General features: G+C 45.4%; 1 protein-coding gene across 1 annotated transcript in view; it reads left to right on the forward strand.

Annotated features, from left to right (window-relative positions):
* The first annotated feature begins 830 nt into the window (after window positions 1-830).
* The window catches only part of LOC149326171 (uncharacterized), a 40,351-nt gene continuing 21,548 nt past the window's right edge, over window positions 831-19,633 (forward strand). Inside the window, exon 1 of the mRNA XM_089564490.1 lies at window positions 831-839. Within this exon, the coding sequence (XP_089420616.1) occupies window positions 831-839 (9 nt within the window). The remainder of the gene's footprint in view (window positions 840-19,633) is intronic.

Below are 19,633 nucleotides of genomic sequence, written 5' to 3' on the forward strand. Positions count from 1 at the left end.
CTACAAAGACATTTTACAGATTCAGGCCTGCCGAAGCCTCATTGGGCTTGTATGGAAGCGCCTGGCAGGTAGCGGCAAGTCGCGTGCGGCGCTTTACAAACTAAGATTAGCAGAAATCAACAGAAAAATAGGAACAGCAAAAAAAACCATTGAAACACATCACACTTCACAGTTAACTGGAAAAAACGCTGAATCCACTAAACTACACGAACAACAGATGTATATCAGGCAATGTAGGCGATGAAAGTCCAGGAATATGACCATGAAAAAAACGACGAGACAAAAACAAGCGATAAATTATACCAAAAAAACGAAGTCAAAGGTCAGATGAAAACAGATGAACGCAATAGTTTTTTTAGTTTATAATTTGTACTCACAGAAAATGCACTTGACGGCAACGCATTTAGTGACGAAGGAACATAGAATGCACGAGTTCTTTTACCATAGCGAGGGGAGCAGCGGGGAATACTATATCTATCTTTTGGTCTGAGAGTTCTACTCGGAACATATTCAACTTTATACGCACTTTCTCAAAAATGTCTGAGTATAACCGTTTCAAATAAGACAGCATTAAAGTTTGGGAGCCTTAGAAAACTAAAAACATCACATTCCTTTGGAAGGTGTAAATCGTAAACACTGTTTTTTAAGATTGAGCGAAATATGGAGTTCAGTCTGTTTTGCCAACGAAGCGCACAATGCCCATAAACTGTTATGCCATATCTTAAAACACTGTAACCCAAGGCATGAATTATTACTTTTCTAACGGAAAAAGGCATGTAGTATCTAATATTGAACAGCAGACAAAAAAGAGCCCGTAATTTCTGACAAACATGGTAAAGGTGAGAATTCCAAGATAAGTCACTGTCAAACAGCAAACCGAGATATTTTAGACAGGAAGCATAAACCAGAGGTGTACAGGAGCACGGGGCACAACAAGAAGTATGTAAAAGTAAACATCGGTCAAGCGTCAACTCCTTTAAAGGGTTACAGAAGCATATTAGATTTGTTTTGGATACGTTAACGCTGATAAGATTGTTGGCGAACCAGTCCATAACTTTTGTTGAAGTACTTTGAAGATCATTCATAGCATCAGAAAAGTGCTTTGCACAGGAAACGATAACGGTATCATCAGCATATTGAAACAAACGGCCGGGAACTGTGTCAACTAGATCATTAACAAAGATATTAAATAGCAAAGCGCTCAGAATGGACCCTTGGGGGACACCCGCGTTGATATCAATACAACTACTGCGAAAATTGGCGACTGAGTCTAGCTGCCGTCTGTTCTGTAGGAAATTAGTAAGCAGTAGCAAAAACAAGCCTCTAAATCCTAACATATGAAGTTTAGTTAAGAGCAGGCTATGACAAACACTGTCAAAAGCTTCACTCACGTCTAGAAACAATGCACATGCAACCTGGTTAGACTCGAAAGCCAAATTCAAAGTATCAGCGAAATCTTCAAGAAGAACCTGGGTGCCTCTGCCCTGCACAAATCCGTACTGGGCAGCAGAAATGACACCATGTCTATCCAAGAAACCCTGCATACTCTGAAGCAAGTGTTTTTCAAGTATTTTGGATATCGCTGGCAAAATTGAGATGGGTCGATAATTTTCTACCCTATTGCGTGCTCCATTTTTGAAACATGGAATGATAGTGGCGGTTTTCATTAGGACTGGTATTTCGGCTGTTGAAATAATATGGTTCAGTATTGTCAGTAACACACATTTAAGGACATGAAAATTTCTGCATAAATCAGCAACTAAGATTCCATCTATGCCAGGAGGTTTATTGGGTTTTAGGCTTGAAAGCAGATATTGAAGGTCATGTTCGGAAATAAGAGGCAGGTAGGCGGATTCTGCCAAAGAGTGCTTCAAGGAACATGTGTTCGGATGTGGCCTTGCTACGCCAACTACACGAGAAAAGTAACTGTTAAATTCTTGCACAACCGTTTCAGCATCGCTCGAAAAATGTCCCAGAATAGACCTGTCCTTGCACATGGCAGAGTTCTCACCTCGTAAGTCTTTGACAAGCCTCCACGTTCGTCTGCTATCAGAACGTGCATCGAAAAATTTTTTTCCGGCAGTGTATCCGCTTGGCAAGCCTAACCATCGCATTGACTCTGTTTCTGCATATCTTAAACCTGAGTCGCAACTCGTCGCAAGAAGGCGCACGCCTTACTTGCGTCCACAGCAACTCTTTTTCTTTAATTGCTGCCAATATTTCCGCTGACATCCACCGGCTATCAACACTACGCTGCTTAATATGGAGACACCGTGTGGCGGCCTGTTTAAATTTTTTGAACAATTTAACGAATTATTCATACATCTCACCAGGAGGCACGATTTTTAAGAAATTGTACCAGTCGTATTGTGCTATTAACTCGTCCAATATTTTAGGGTCTGTGATAATAATTTCTTTTCTGCAATTCATAGTAGACGCCAGGCAAGACGGTTGGGTGAAGTCGCAGCAGATGAAGTAGTGATCAGCAAGTTTTTGACGGACAACTACTGAACGCGTTGGAAGATTGTGAGCACGAACATTGATATGGTCAATACACGAGACAACCAGACGGTTAGATAATATCTCTTCACGCGTGACTTCGTGGATAGTATTTTGGATACCCCATTTCGACAGCACATCTAGATATTCGCATGTTAAACGTGTAGTGGTACGATGGGTGTCAATGTTGATATCGCCGATCAAACATAAGTGTTCTTCTAATGGCAAAGCTGAGACTGCAGAATCCAGCTCTTCAAGGAAGCGCCGCCCATTGTTACACGGGGGACTATAGACCGCTAATATTACCAAAGAAAAGTTTGATACTGAGAGGCGCAAGGCTACCACCTCAGCCTGGCAGAAATGAACATTTATTTCTTGCACTGACCAAGCATCTTTTACAAATACAGCCACACCCCCACCTTTACCTGTTGTGCGTGTGTGTGCATACATATGAAAACCCGGTATGGAAAAGCACAAGAGGCCATCTGATGTAATGTTAATTTCTGTTAGTACTAAAACATCAAAGAGCGATTGCAAGGGCAGTGTTATTGCACAAAAGTGATCCCAATGTTTGCGAATGCTGCGGATATTGACGTGCAAAATGCGGATAGCGCTATTGTTGGCTGTGAAAAGTCTGTGAACTTTCGAAAAATCAGTACAAAACGATGGAACGGAATTATCCATGATTACACGATGTTTTCAAGATCTGCCACACATACCACTCGAACAACGGAAGCGCCCTCAGATTTTCTGGCGAAAATCTTTCCATCTCGCGTCCAAACATACTTGAAACCTTGCTGATTTCCCTTCACACGGGCAAGGTAGAACAGCTCACGATTTGTCTGGGTCAAATTGTCATTGAAAAATAACTTCGGAAAAGTGCTATCTTGAGCTAAAGCCTCAAGCCCCTTTTTGGCTCCAATCCATTTCTGTTTCGAGGCGAGGCTGGTCGTTTGTACAAGGATGGGCGGAATAGTGTTACCCTTGGCCGGCAGACGGTGAACAGCAGCAATTTCTGAAGCATGAAAATCTGAGAGCTCTAGTTTGACTGATAACTCGTGAAGAAAAGACATCAAGTTTTCACTAGGCTTAACGGGATTTCCGTGGATTTCAAAATTGCACTTCCGACTGTATTGCTCCAATGCATTCAAATCACCACTCATCTTCTCAACAAGTGAATTCTGGTCAACCAGGCGAGATGGGAGAGACTCCACTTCACCACGCAGAGTCTTAAGCTCTTCTTGGTTGGAAGCCACAGTGGTGTATACTGCGTCATATTTCTCGGAAAGGAACTCAACTGACTCAGCAAGCTTTCCCGCTGTTGCTTTGAAAGTAAGCATCTCTTCAACTTTTGACGTAAGAACTGCAACCGTTCCTGTCAATGCGTCCAATTTTTTGCTAACATCGGAGAGTTGTTGCGAAAAAGAGTCGCCTTTCGAGGAGGACGTGGCTTCTGCTAAGTCAGTTGTACATGATTTACAAATCCACTTTTTTCGCTTCGCAGCCGGCATCTTATCATAAGTGCTAACCTTTACAGTCGAGTAGTTTTTCCCAACATGAAAATATTCTTCACACTCTGAACACTTCAACAATTTTCCATCCTGAGGCAACTGTTCTGAGCAAACATTGCACGTATCGGCCATAGCGGTGCAGTCAGCGGCCAAATTCACTTATTGATATAACGTATCGGTCAACACTCACCTGCCGAGTTAAAAAATATGTCAAGAATGGCAATACAGCGGATTTTCTGGCGGTTAGTGTCGATGTAGAACTATTTTATTCCATCCCGTATGAGGACCTCATGAAAAGCTTGTGAATGTGTATATCGGAGCAGAATTATGAGCTTGTGTTTAGGAACAGGTGCGTAATAGTCTGTTTTTTTGGACTTACCTCATTTTATTTGAAGAGCATGTTTGTGGAGTATGGCTGTGCGGCATATGTTCAAAAGTCTAGTATATGTATCGATTGAATGTCCCTGTGCTAAGTAATATTCTCTTAAACAGGGTGGATGGAATGATTGCCAAGAACTTGGATGGGCTGGGGGAAAATCTTTCACTGCGTCTGATTTTCTGGTCTTTTACAGAAGGTTGCGATAGTGTGAGACCTGTGTATATTGTCAAGTTGTTTAAGGAGCAAGGCCTTTCTTTGCCTTAGGTTATCCTTGGAGGAAATGTCCCATCAAAAAGAGCTGCGGTTTCTGGGCTTCGCCTTGATGTTCTGCACATGCCATGTATGCTGCCGATATTCACCCAGGACTGCCAAGCAGCTACTTGATTATTGGCCGAACCATTCTAAGCTAGTGAGAGATAGCATTGTGTCATCTAGGCTAGGCTCGGTATTGATGAAATGATGCTTTCACAGCATGACAAGTGGTCTCCAAGAGCAGATTTTGAGGCTTACGAAAGCATGGCGCAGCATCATGTAACGTGGACAGCAGGAGAGCACACATGCATTAGTGCCAACCTTGGAGCGGATACAGAATATAAGAGCGTGTGCTTGACATTCAGCGTTGGCAGTCAAGGATCGGGCTCATTCAATCTTGAATGTTCAAATCAGTGTTTTCTCATTTCCTTGACTGTCAGTGCTGATTGTCAAGCACGCGCTCTTGGATTCTGTATCCGCTCCAAGGTTGGCACTTGTGCGTTTGCTTGCTGTTCTGTTGTCCTTATTACTAGATGCTGCGCCATTCTTCCCTTTAGCATGTTAAAGCTAAAACCCCTTCACAGGGATTGGCAGGATACGGCCGGGGCCAGCCATCGAGATGCCAAAAGATTGACTGTTTTACTGTACATACGTAGATTGTCGCACAATTTGAAAAATGTGGTCAGAAGGTATGACGCAGAAATGGTGCTCTTGGCCCCTAATAAGTTGTCTACAATCTGTAAAATTGTTAAGAATAATTTTATCAATTTGGTCCGGGAAAAGCATATGGGCCTTGTAAAATGTGTCTGGTGTATTGGGTACTGTTATCTTGGGGTTGGGTTTATGTTGCTCAAACTCGAAGGTGTGTGAATGTAAGACTATGGCAGCACAAGAGATATTTGGATATTGGTAGGTGTTCTAACTTATCTGCACATCGCAAGGAATGTGAAGGCTGCTAGTCATTCCTTTTGGCAACACTCATTTTGGCGATACATTCGGAGCAGATTAACTGGAAAATTATCGAGGCTAGACACATCTTATGACTCGGTGACAAATCTGAGAGTGTGCTGTCCATTGCGTTAATATGCAACGAGTTGGACTATCTAGATGAGAGGAAAGTTAAGGGCGATCTTTTACTCATGTTGTGGTATAGCTTACCTGTACTGTGTGGTTTGTGGTGTTGTTTGGCTTTTCTGTGTATTCCCTGTTCACTTCAATAAACTTCAGTTGCGAGTCAGCGCCTGTTTTGTCTCCTTTCTTGTCATCGTGCTGGTAGGTTCACGTACTTGCAGAGTATATTCACTGAATTGTATACTTCCAGAGGCTTGTGAAGAAAAACCAGAGGAATTTTCTTTCCTTTGTCTGGAATGGAAGTTAAATTTTTTTTTTCCGCGTAGCTAGATGTTTGCAGCATGAAATTCTATTCTGAAAGTTGAAACCCACTAAATTGTACATTTTGTGTGCAAGGGTACTGATGCTTGCAGGAAACTGAAAACATTCATCCAGGCTATCTGGCTAGCTTTCTTCTTCCTTGTGCCCAGATTTTTTTAAACAACACTTTGTCAGATTTATTTTAACCAGAATTTCTAACATTCTAATCAACCACATTTTGTGATCATATACAACAAAATTCAAAACATGGTGATCACTGGTATGGTTTAATCTGGGGTAGAATGATGAGAAGTACCTAGTATATAGTAAAATTTAATATTACTAGTCTAACATAAACAAAATTGCTCTTTTTTTAGTGGAAAATTTTGCTACCAGAGAGTTGGAGCGGCATGGCATGATGAAGACTTGGACAGTGTGCATTCCAAAGTACCTGTATTCATGTCGGCACGAGAACTTGCGCACAGTGCTTCAAACAGTTGGTGAGTACCTTGGTGCTGTGCTTCTGCTTAAATAGATAGGTAGATATTTTATTTTAAATGTGCCTGAACAGCGAATTGGCCTAAACGAGTGCACACTAAGTCAATACAAACACCATGACGTGAACAGACATAATACAGAAAAATGATCACAAATGCGATGATAATAATAGTAAAGAAAAACAAGAATAATGAAATAAACAATGAAAACAGCAAATTAGGCAAATATTTGTGTCATAAAAAGTTGGATTGTATTATTTGCAAACGAGTCATTGGTGAAATGGCATGCATGCCAGGATAAAATTTATCATAGCATTTGGTGGTTTTTCCCGAGGCGCACGAAATCGCATGGACATCAATAACTGCTCACAGTCAATAGAGCCGAGCACAACTTTATGTAGAAAATGCATGTCACGCGTGAGTCACCTGTCATAAAGAGTAGACATACCAAGGTCTGCTAGAAAAAAGTCGTAGTCTTAGAAACGACAGCGCTCAATATATCTATCAGAAAGGATGCATACAATCTTATGCTGAACATTTTCAATTTCATTGGCAGAGGTAACAGAGGCACTATTCCAAGCTACTGATGCAAACTCAAGCGAGAGCACAGTAGCCAAATTATGTTTTTAATCTGAATAAGAGTGTGTATCTAAAAATTTGAGCAAAAATTGAGTAGCATTTAGATATTCTTGCACGAAATACTACTGTTAAAATTGGTTATAAATGATGTGTCTCACATGTACACTTACAGTAAGCATGGCTTGCGACCTGAGTGCCTCCGATGTATGAAAAAAATGGCCAGGTTACTGCATGACGTGTGGAGCAACCCATTGTAGCACATTCAGGCTTCATGGAGTAGAGAATGAAGGCAGTAATAACTTTAAGAATAGAAAACACAGGACCAGGAAGCTGACAGAGCACACTGACACTCGGCGCATGAAGGGCATTATGGAGTTGCCTGTCGTGTCGTGCAAGATGGAGGTCGCACAGACAGATGTTAAACATGAGTCGATGCAGATTCCTTCTTTCATTACGTAGTACTCACTGCAGAACTCAACAAGCAAGAAGCAAAGGTAACAGCTGAGCATGGCCAGACTCTTGTGCTTTCCTCCGCAAGCAATCTGGAAGCGCACTTCTTAGAAATCTTTTATGCTTTCGCTCGACATATACATCATCGCTGCATGTGTCGAGAAAAAGTACATACCCTTGATGTCAAGTGACAGAGCACTCACAGGGCCCAGTAACAGCTCACTGAGGTGTTCTAATACATCTACAGGGCACCTCATGAGAGATTCTTAGGCTTCAGAACACTCAGCCCTTGCAGAAATTGTTTCAGAGTTTGTTGCCACATGGACCTCTTCGTAATAATGACCCTAAAAGGCGAGCCTTCCTTTAGTGTTACAAAAAAAGGCCTAGGACATGGGTCTTTTTTTGCTCCTTCATTAGAACCAAAATGTTTGCGAGCGAGGTCTTTCACAGATATGGAATGATTTCACAAAATATCAAAGAGAAGACTGAAGCTGTGCGAACCAATACCAGCAACAGCCCTGCTGCGGTGGCTCAGTGGTTACGGCACTCGGCTGCTGACCCGAAAGACGCGGGTTCAATCCCGGCCGCGGCGGCTGAATTTCGATGAAGGCGAAATTCTCGAGGCCCGTGTGCTGTGCGATGTCAGTGCACGTTAAAGAACCCCAGGTGGTCGAAATCTCCGGAGCCCTTCACTACGGTGTCCCTCATAGCCTGAGTTGCTTTGGGACGTTAAGCCCCAATAACCAAACGAAACCAAGCAATACCAGTAACAAACACATCACAGCTATTGAAGAAGCTGAATGATTCATGCCTTCATCCTTTTTCTACATCAGACACATGACGACACTTCGTCTTTCTGGGCCATCATTTTGAAAAGGTTAACATGGCAGCGGCCTTCGGTTAAATTTCTGCAAAGAGCCCTTTGTGGAAACTTGAGCATCTTTTCCTCGTGAGGCACACTGCAGAGATATTTGAATACCTTAGTGAGCTGCAACCGGCACCTGTGACTGCATTTTCGTTGACATCAGAGATTAGTACATTTTCTTGCAGATGCTGAGATAATAGAAACTATGACTGAAAGCATAATTTTTCGGGGAAGTATGCTTCCTGATTGCTTGTGGGCAAGTGCTGGGTAATCACCAATCCAATAGGTACAAGCTTTCTCCTCACCTGGTGCTCGTCTTCTTTAGAGTGAAATGCCTGACAAATGGTTCATTGCCCCACCTTGAGATGAAGAAAATACCTTGTGCCATGGTGCTCTTTGTCCTCAGATTCCCTCGCGCCATCAAAAATCACAATCATCATCATGCTTGTGGGCAAGTGTCTGGCCTTTTTCAGATGTTACCAATGTTCCTTGCTCGCTAAGTTGTGCATTGAGTACTATGTAATGAAAGGCATCTGCATTGAACTGCATTTGGCACCCATCCTTAAATAGTTACTTTCTATTTGCACAAAATTGTAGACAACCGTAAAGACTTTCATGCACACAATGGTGTCCGAGTAAGCGCATTTTGTCTGCTTCTTCCGGCCCTGTGGTTTTTGCTGTTTACTGTTATGAGAAATGAATTTTAGGCAATGAATCATGTTGGTTTGGTTCTCTGTAAATGGCTTTTACAAGCTTCTACGAAAGCCGATTGTTCAATAGCGGATGGTTCAAATGTATCTGTGAAATTTATAATAGGTGTTGTGTGGCTACTAAATGAGGATTTTTTATCTTTTCAGATGAATCCGACAGCAATGTTTAGAGGTATCATGTGTGCAATTTGTCATGAAAATAAAACGTATGTACTTGTACTCAACCAATAACTTGCCACTTTTTCATTCTAAGTTGCATTCTTTGTACGTGTGCAATACATAATATGCATGAAAGTCTTGTACGTAATACTTATTTCCTCGGCCTCTGGACTGCCATATCTACAGTGAACATTCTGGGAAGAAGCTATACACAGATGCATGTGCGTGCACTACTGAAAGTACTATCGAGAGCAAAAACAACAGACCCCTGCCAACGCGTGCCGATCTGTGCCAAACTGCATGCAAGCGCCGCTTGACGAAGCACTCCAGATGCTGAGACGAGCGCAGTGGCACGCAATGCGTAGCGCTCCTCGAGATGGGCGCACACCATTGCGCTGGTCTCGGCACTAGGAGCGCTTCGTCAGGCGGTGCTCGCATGCAGTTTGGCGCGGATCGGCACGCGCTGGCAGGGGTCTGTTATTTTTGCTCTCGATAGTACATAAGTACAACGCAGATTATTTCCGTTCTAGATCAGATGACTTCCAAGTGAACGGAGGAAGTATGCATACACATTACGGGACCTTTAATAAGAACACAACAGAAGCATCCGTTGCAAAGAAACGATTTCATTCTCGTGCATACCATATCGTAACTTTCCGTTGCCAAGAATGTTACGACCGTCAGACGGAGTCGCTGTATTCATGTTGAGGAAAACCCTCCGGCAACGCTTTACCAGCGGGTTTCTCTGTACTGTGGAGCATTTTTTTTACAGTGTAGGTACGATCGGAAGGCTCAAAGTCGCGCAACTCGAGAAAGATCGTATAATCCACAGATTTATTTAATTATTTATTTATTTAATTATTTACTCTCAGGGCTGAAGCATTACAGAGAGGAGTGGGTGATACACAACAAAAACAGAACAGGTAACGCAGCACTCCAATGTAAAATCAATTACAGCATTTTTAACAAGTCGGCGTTTGTAATGGAGGCGATGGAAGCGGGAAGGTGGTTCCATTCCTTAGCAGTCTTGGGGATAAAAGAGGCGAAGTGTAAGATCCTGATACGATCTCGATAAATATTTCATTAGTCCACGAGATATTTCATAAATGCATGAATTGAGTATTGCTGATAGTCAGTTATCGCAAAAGCCGCCTTGATGCATGGGGCTTATGGTACTCGGCTGCCGACTAGAAAGACGCGAGTTCGGACCCCGGCTACGGCGGCTCTATTTCGACGGAGGCGAAAGGCAAAAGGCCCGTGTACTCTGTGATGCCAGCGCACGGTAAAAACCACAGCTGTGCGAAATTAATCCGGAGACCTCCACATGGCATCCCTCATAGCTTGAGTCTCTTTGGGACGTCAAGCCTCATAAGACCGTGAAACCAACCAGGTATCGCAAATGTTCTGGCTGTATCGCAGGCTAGCAAATGCATAATATCAATTGTGTTACCTTCGATAATGTTACTGTCGATAGTGTTACTATCAATAGCCGTACTATCGACAGTCTCGCTATTCGATAGCCTTGCTGTCGATAGCGGTACTATCGGTAGTAATACTACCAATACTATCGATTCTACTATCCATAGTATCAATAATACTATCGATAGTATATCGATAGTAGTGCTGTTGATAGTTTTTTAAGCATGAAATGCTTTTAGCCCCCGTTGTCGGCAGTGTGGTGACGTCACGCCGAGACCGAGAGTCATCATCCGGGCACTGAAATCCACTCATCCGGGCACTGAAATCCACTCATCCGGGCACTGAAATCGAGTCATCCGGGCACTGAAATCGAGTCATCCGGGCACTGAAATCGAGTCATCCGGGCACTGAAATGGAGTCATCCGGGCACTGAAATCGAGTCATCCGGGCACTGAAATCGAGTCATCCGGGCACTGAAATCGAGTCATCCGGGCACTGAATTCCAGTCATCCGGGCTCTGAAACGAGAACATCCGGGCACCGTACGAGACTTAACGAGATTTAACGAGACTCTCTAAGCCCTCCTACGCGACCGGCATGCAAGCAACGGTTGGTCTCCAAACGAGTCACAAAAAATAACTGCTGCCAGTGCCTTCTCAATGTTTATCAAGATATCAGTCGCGCTGTGCGTTTGATAATGCACGGAATTATAATTTCCGATTTCTAATAACGCCTGCAAAAAGCACATAAATGCCACGTACACTTCGTTGTCGTACGTGATCTCTTAGGGGCTTCGCGCATCGAAGCAAAGCTGCGCAGGTGCACAGGGGCCCGGGGGAGAAGCGCTGCGTTCAAAGGGCAAGGCATCGCGCCGAACGGGTGGTGGCGTTCCTCCCTTGCTTTACGGTGCGGTTCGGGTGTCCACCGAGATGGCAGAGAATTACTGCGCCATTTCCTTTCCTCAAAAAACCAAATGGCAAGGCATCGCGCTGAACGGGTGGTGGCGTTCCTCCCTTCCTGTACGGTGCGGTTCGGGTGTCCACCGAGATGACATTAGGCCCGTAAACATTTCATGCTTACTCTACTCTCGGTTACGGGAGAGGCAGAGATTTTTAAGCATGAAATGCTTTTAGCCCCCGTTGTCGGCAGTGTGGTGACGTCACGCCGAGACCGAGATCCACTCATCCGGGCATTGAAATCCACTCATCCGGGCATTGAAATCCACTCATCCGGGCATTGAAATCCACTCATCCGGGCACTGAATTCTAGTCATCCGGGCACTGAAATCCACTCATCCGGGCACTGAAATCCACTCATCCGGGCACTGAATTCCAGTCATCCGGGCACTGAATTCCAGTCATCCGGGCACTGAAATCCACTCATCCGGGCACTGAATTCCAGTCATCCGGGCTCTGAAACGAGAACATCCGGGCACCGTACGAGACTCAACGAGATTTAACGAGACTCTCTAAGCCCTCCTACGAGACCGGCATGCAAGCGCCGGTTGGTCTCCAAATGAGACAAAAAATAACTGCTGCCAGTGCATTCTCAATGTTTATCAAGATATCAGTGGAGCTGTGGGTTTGATAATGCACGGAATTATAATTTCCGAGTTCTAATAAGGCGTGCAAAAAGCACATAAATGCCACGTTACACTTCGTTGTCATACGTGATCCGGGGGAGAAGCGCTGCGTTCAAAGGGCAAGGCATCGCGCCGAACGGGTGGTGGCGTTCCTCCCTTCCTTTACGGTGCGGTTCGGGTGTCCACCGAGATGGCAGAGAATTACTGCGCCATTTCCTTTCCTCAAAAAACCTTGCGTTCAAATGGCAAGGCATCGCGCTGAACGGGTGGTGGCGTTCCTTCCTTTCTGTACGGTGCGGTTCGGGTGTCCACCGAGATGACATTAGGCCCGTAAACATTTCATGCTTACTCTACTCTCGTTTACGGGAGAGGCAGAGAATTTTTGAGGAAAGGAAATGGCGCAGTAATTCTCTGCCATCTCGGTGGACACCCGAACCGCACCGTAAAGGAAGGGAGGAACGCCACCACCCGTTCGGCGCGATGCCTTGCCCTTTGAACGCAGCGCTTCTCCCCCGGATCACGTATGACAACGAAGTGTAACGTGGCATTTATGTGCTTTTTTACACTATCGATAGTTTCAAAAATGTTACCGATACTATTGACAGTCAATTTCTCGATAGTTTTCCATCTCTACCTCAAAGCCGTTTGCGATGCTAGCGTCCTTTGCAAGTTAACGTCAAGTGCTTGAGCATTCTGCTTGAGCAACGTCAGAGGAGAAGGCTGCTAGGGTGGAGCCGTCTGCTTCCACGGCGGCGTTCTCTGAATACGCACCTAGGTGGTGAGCGCTGCCAGATCGCATGGATGGCTTTGCAGCAGCAGTGCCGGAGGTCTACGCAGAGTACTCCCTCTCCTAGGCTCCTCAACACGCGCATTTTACACGACAGCTATACAGCTCGTTCGGTCGGAAAGCCGTCGACGGCGTAAGAGTAGTAGTTGGGAGCACCGCGCGTCGTAAAAAATCGTACCATGCCAACCATTTGCCGCAGAATATTCCGGATGGAGTCATACGATTCAGCGTTTTCTGCAGCATAAACTTGCTAGCTAAGTTAGAGCCTAGCTTATGGCAGGAATACGAACCGGCGACCTATAATCGGGGGCTACGGGTGTCCACCCAGGTATGTGAGACAGTTACTGCGTCGTTTCTTTTCCTAAAATCCAATTTTGGTTTTCTTTATTACGGTATTCGCCAGTTGTAGGATTTCGCCGCAAAAAAAAAAAGAAATATTCCCAGCTGCTCCATAGAATCACTTGAGTTTCTGCTATTTACTGTGAAAAAATTAGAGGCGACACTTAAGCTCCGGCTTAAGGGTATGATGCTGTAGCGGAGAGGGTTAATTTCTATACAAATAAAAAAGGTAATCCTCTACTTTAGATTCACAGATCCCTTGAAGTCCTCATACCCTTCCTCTCGCAGTGGTGCAGCAATTGAGCGATGCGCTACTGCCCTGTGATGTCAGGTACTGCATCGGTGGGGCTTGTGAGACCCAGGTGGCTCTTTCCGAGTAGTCAATCGTTAATTTAAACGCAACCTGCCACAGTGGGAAGATTGTGGTTATGCTGCAAGGTTGCGTGACCTAAGTGGCCCACCTGCCTACTTGGTTGCTCTCTGGAGACCACCTCCCAGAGTCATGTCCACGATTTTTCCCTGACAACGTCGACGCCGAGAACGCCGGCATCAGATTTTCTGGAGAACGGCACCTTTAACGCCATTGCGTTGAAACGCACACCTGCGGGTTTCTGAACCAGTCTTAACGACTACGTGCGAGTGGAACTGAAGGTTTCAAAGCCAGATTTTTTCATGCATTGGAATATTAGACGATTTGTATCAATAACTTCAAAACAATATTGTACAATGTCCACTGTGGCCTCAAAGGTAGAAGTGATGGCCAAGAAAGCTCGCCATAATATGGCACATACATACATAGGCCAGACTGGCCGCTGTATTAACGTGCGCCTCATGGAGCACGCTAATTCTTTAAAGAAGAAAGAACCTAACTTAGCGAAGCATTGTTCCACATGCAAATGCCCGCCGTTTTTTGGTGACACTGATGTGTTGTTTCTTCGTTCTGACCAGTGCACTAGAGAAGTAGCTGAAGCCTTTCATATTATCCGGAAAGACAAAGGGTGCGTGAGTACGCCATCTGTAACATTCTCTCTTCGAGAAATGAATATGCTGCATAGTGGATAGCGGTTCTGCGGATGCACACGTGCTTTTAAAGCGAGTTTACCTCTTACCGGCACTAGGAGATTGACTTTGCGCATCTGCGCTGTTTTTTCGTGTGTGTATATTATGACGGGCTTCTTCGTAATAAAAAATCAGTTGTAAGTTCAGCGCTGGTGTGTGTGTCTTGTCTCCTTCTTGGTCTGTGTGTGTTTGCGCTGTTGAACCATCATTATGAATCGCCCCCGCGGTGGATCAGTGGTTATGGTGCTCGGCTGCTGACCCGAAAGACGCGGGTTCGATCCCGGCCGCGGCGGTTGAATTTCTTTGGAGGAGGAATTCTAGAGGCCCGTGTACTGTGCGATGTCAGTGCACGTTAAAGAACCCTAGGTGGTCGAAATTTCCGGAGCCCTCCACTACGGCGTCTCTCATAGCCTTAGTCGGTTTGGGACGTTAAGCCCCATAAACCAAACCAAACCATCATTATGAATCATTACAACTCAACGTTTTGACGCTCATGAACAGTCGAATGCCACTGTGCGCCATGGAAAGCAAGACCGCGCTACAGGTATCTTAGTCTGCGAGAAAGGTACGCTGTTGAATGACTTTCACCAGTCCGCAAGGTGAGGCACAGGATTTTTATAAGAGCACAGAGGTAGATAATATGTGTGATCGCTTTCTAATGTCCCCATGTCTGAAGGTGTTGGTGCCACCGTTTTAAAAATAATTGGCAGAGGCTCAGCTTGGTTAAGCCCGGAAATTGCGAAAGCAACTTCATCCGTTTCTTCAGCCCGCATCCGCCGTGTCTACCGCCGCTCTGCGCTGACGATGTTGTTGTTGTTATTGTGACTGGGAGAAGGATTAAAAGGAAATTGCACGGGCCTGCCTACTGGCTCGAGCCTAGCCACCACCGCTGCCGCGTGCAGATAGAGGAGAATCAAGAGGTCAGAAGAAAGAGAAAAAGAAAATACACGCGTCGCAGCAACAACCGCGTCCGCCGAAGCGGACGCTGTTGAAAAAACAGATAAGTGGCCGAAGCCGCGATCGCTCCACCACCTCGGCGCTGACGAGCCGAGCTGGAGCTCTGTTTATACAACTGGTGTGACGTCACTCCTACCACAGTGCCTCTAGTGGGAGAAGCGAGAGGCTCACCACCCGCCGTCTAAATTTGCGGAGCCCTTCACTACGGCGTCCCTCATAGCCTGAGTCGCTTTGGGACGTTAAACCTCAATAAACCAAACCAATCACCGCCCGCCGTGTCTACCGCCGCTCAACGCTGACGAGACGAGCCGGGGCCCTTTTCTTCCACAGATGGTGTGACGTCACTCCTACCGCAGCGCCTCTAGTGGGAGAAGCGAGAGGCTCACCGCCCGCCGTGTCTACCGCCGCTCTACACTGACGAGCCGAGCTGGGGCCCTCGTTCTTCGCAGCTAGTATGACGTCACGTCTAAGGTCACGCTAAAGGTCATACATGTTCACTGCCGCGCTACGCTGAAGGGCTCAAACTGTGAGCAGTATTGCTTTCACAATAAAAATTTTTAGTATCTAGTGTCGTCGAAAGTAAGCGTAAGCATGAAATCTATTGCAGGAGAGACGCAATACATTCCAGGACAGCTCATAGACGGTGGTAAGGCCTCACTCGGCTAAAGACCAGGGCATTTGGCTCCTGAACGTGCCGCCTCCTTCTCCTGCGTCTGTTTGTCGAGCTAGGCAGTTCGCATTGTCTCCCTGGCTACTTTCGCAGACTTCTGTGCCAGCTTGCCAGTGCGCTCAGCGTCCCTCGCTTCACTCGCTGCTTGACGCGGAACCTCGTCGCCCGCTTTTCTTCGACCTTATAGCGAGGCCATCGGGGGGCTTTTCGCGTTTGTTTGCGGCGACACGTCTCTTGTGTACTCCGGATCTATTGCGCAGCCAAGACTGCAGCTCGACTGACGTGAAGCACTTGAAGTTGCGTGCGTGTGTGCTCGTTGCGCGCGTGCATGTGGAGGAAAACGTTCCTAGGGCTGGTTGGCAATGCACTTGAAAGAAAAACCAAGCTGAAATGTGGTGAAAATCATATAGTCGCAAAGGCGGTAAACATAGGTATCAGAAGTCATCTACATTATTAGCAGAACACAGACACGTAGCGACCTTACAAAGTAAAAAATATTGCGGAGCGCACAGGTGAAAAAAGAGCGCGGTAAAAAAAAGTACACGAGGCGAAGCTACATTATGGCTGATAAATCGTGGCTTGCGATTTGTACACATCCAATAAAATTTAAAAAAAACAGGCGAAGAATCGATGACTCGCTGTGGGATGCAATCACAATACATACGTCTTCTATACTCATGTATAAGGCGTTTTATTTACGTAATAAAAGATTCAATTCAATTCATTTTATTTTCCAGAAAGATTCTGGCGGATTCATAGGCAAAAAGCTGTTCCTGACAGCTTGACAAAGGCCTATAAAACCACCAACGAGGCAGTAGGTGATGACCTTACGATGCAGAATATTGAAAGAAGAATAAAATATGTTTAACACACAATGTATGACTACAAACATGGATAATGGCTGAGTAGAAAAATATACATTAACAAGAATGACATTTTAGAGCTTGACACCAGTTTTACAGAAAACAGTATTAACGAAGTATCGATTATAACTTCAAAGGAAATTTACACATATTGTTTTAGAAATACAATTATGTGGCATACACAAAAATAAAAGAGATTAAGGCTAAGCAAATAATAGCATGAACAAACTATCCATCAAATAGTTAACCGGTAATATATCTAGGAAAAGGCAGCACATAATGCACACAATCTCGAAACCTACATTATACAATTATAGCTAAAATGAGTACACTTGTGCACATCTGGTATAATTTGTAAATAAAGGTACAGCTATGTGGACAAGAATTGGTCAAGTAACTGTTTTAGTGTAGGCTTAGTTATGTGTTTGTATTTATTTAGAATGACTGGAAGATTATGCTGAAGTGTTTGCACTTTATAATTTGTGCGGAAATGAGGTATGAACCATAGATCAGTGTTCCGTGTATGAGTGTTTTTATTGAGTTCTAAAGAGGCTAATGACTTAAGGAATTGCCTGAAAGAATCCATTGCTAAATAAAATGATCGCAGGACTCGAAACTCGTAAGCACGTTTGATGCTAATTATATTGTAGGACTGAAAATATTCTGCTGTTGACGTCTGTGTTGATATCAGTCATATTCTGTGTTGATATCAGTCACGTCCCTGCGATTCACAAGATTGGGGCGATCAGGACAGGCAAATTAGCGTACCTACGCTTTTGTTTATACCTGACGAGACGGCTTTAAACTTTTGAATTAATAAACTTGTGAAGCGAGTATTGTGAATGTTAGGTACTCGGCTTCGGCGTTACAGTGGGCACCATGCACGAACAAGTTCTGCTAAAACTTGGCTTTTGTGTACCGGTTTGGTACCTCTCGCGGTGGTCGTTGCGCAAGCTACTGTGGAGGCGCGTGCGAGCCCGTAGGCTGTCATCGCGGGCTATGCGTCCGGTGGCTGTGATGTGTTGGTTGTTGCTGCGGCATACCTAGGAAGGACAGCCGGGTACAAAAGCCGACTGGCCACGATTATGGGCAATGCCTACTCTGTACCCAACTGCTGTTTGGGCTAGCTGACTTGCGTTGATGGAAATGCCGCTTTTTAGTAAAGCACCTTCGTTGCATGCTCAACTGGACCTCTTAAGCTTGGTTTCAAGGCGTTGAACGTCTCAAAGCGGCTCAGGCTATGAGGACACTGTGGGGGAGGGTTGTAGACAACTTCGACCGCCCGGAGTTTTTTAACGTGCACTCATATCGCACAGTACACGGGCTTCCATCGAAATGCGACCATGCGGCAGGGATTGAACCCGCGTCTTTCGGGTGAGCAGCCGAGCGCCATAACCACCGTGGATTTGTCCGCTCCTGTGGCGAAGAGCAATCCCCAGAGTAGATAGGGCGTTGCGACCGGGAGACCATGCCTGTTATGCAGTTATCAGTTCGCCATTGAGAGGACGCATGTTTCTGAGATGTCTATGCGGTCGTTTTCCAAGGAGACGGATGCAGCGATGGTCAGAACTGGTGATCCGGTCTGGCCGCATGGCTACCCGAAAACTGCGCATCAAGCTGCGACTAAATGTGTTTTGTGCTTAATCCTGTGAATACACGGAATCACATCTCCCTGCAAGGCTGTTTATTGCACTGATTTTTTTTTGCGCAAAATCGCTTCTGAGGCCGCAGAGGATTCATGAATGAGAATTGCGCAGTTTACCGCCACGAAGCTATACGAGGAACGCCGCTATCAGGGCTCCCGTTAAAGAAAACCTGGGGTTTTTAAATGTGCGCTGACACCGCACAGCACACGGGCGCCTTTTGCGTTCCGGCTGTTTAGAAACGCGGTCGCCGCAGCCGGGATTGAACCACTGTCCTACGGCGAAGCAGCTGGGCGCAAAGACCACCCAGCTATCTTGTATTCAAAAGTATTGAGGTTATGATGTCAGCAAAAAGAAAAGCAATTGGTGCTACTGACGGCCGTCTGCACTCCTCGTAAAAACGCGACACATGAAGCCATACGCCTTCGGCGTTCATGGTGTTCTTTGGCGTTCGTGTTGACAATGTTTTAGACTGCGATGATTTTAAGGAAAGGAAGTTCGCCTAACTGGATCCTTGGGTCCGAGGACGCCTGAATCGCGCTTTGAGGTTCGTGGTACAGTGAGAGAGAGATGTGGGCTACATGCGTTAGCGCTGAGAATGTTGTGGCAGACAGGGCACTGCAGAAATACGCCACAGCGTTCACTGGATGAGGAAGCTCTCGTGATCGACCATTAACTGCCACCTGCCCGGGTGCTCGGGTGGGAGGGCTGCTTATCCAGTGCCCGAAACACACTCCGTGTTACAGACGCCAAGCCGCGCATTGTTGCCCGACACGCCATAGCTTTCGCGCTGTAAGCAGGTACAGCAGTAGTTAAACCGCACCTAATTTTTTAAGTTTTGCGCGACCTTCGACCTGCCGGCGCCTTATCACGGCGCAGAGCGGCGAAGAAGAATGACGTGTTCATGACGTGTTCTCCGGTAACTAGTTCGGGTTTATTAAGGGTCGTGGTACGCAGAACGTGCTTGATGAACTGTGTAATCTTCTAAACAGCTGCACTGAAGAAAATGAGTTTGCTTGCGATTTATTTTTGGATGTGTCCAA

The sequence above is a fragment of the Amblyomma mixtum genome, chromosome 10 (assembly GCF_055824585.1).
Source record: "Amblyomma mixtum isolate Tamu chromosome 10, ASM5582458v1, whole genome shotgun sequence".
Taxonomy (NCBI): domain Eukaryota; kingdom Metazoa; phylum Arthropoda; class Arachnida; order Ixodida; family Ixodidae; genus Amblyomma; species Amblyomma mixtum.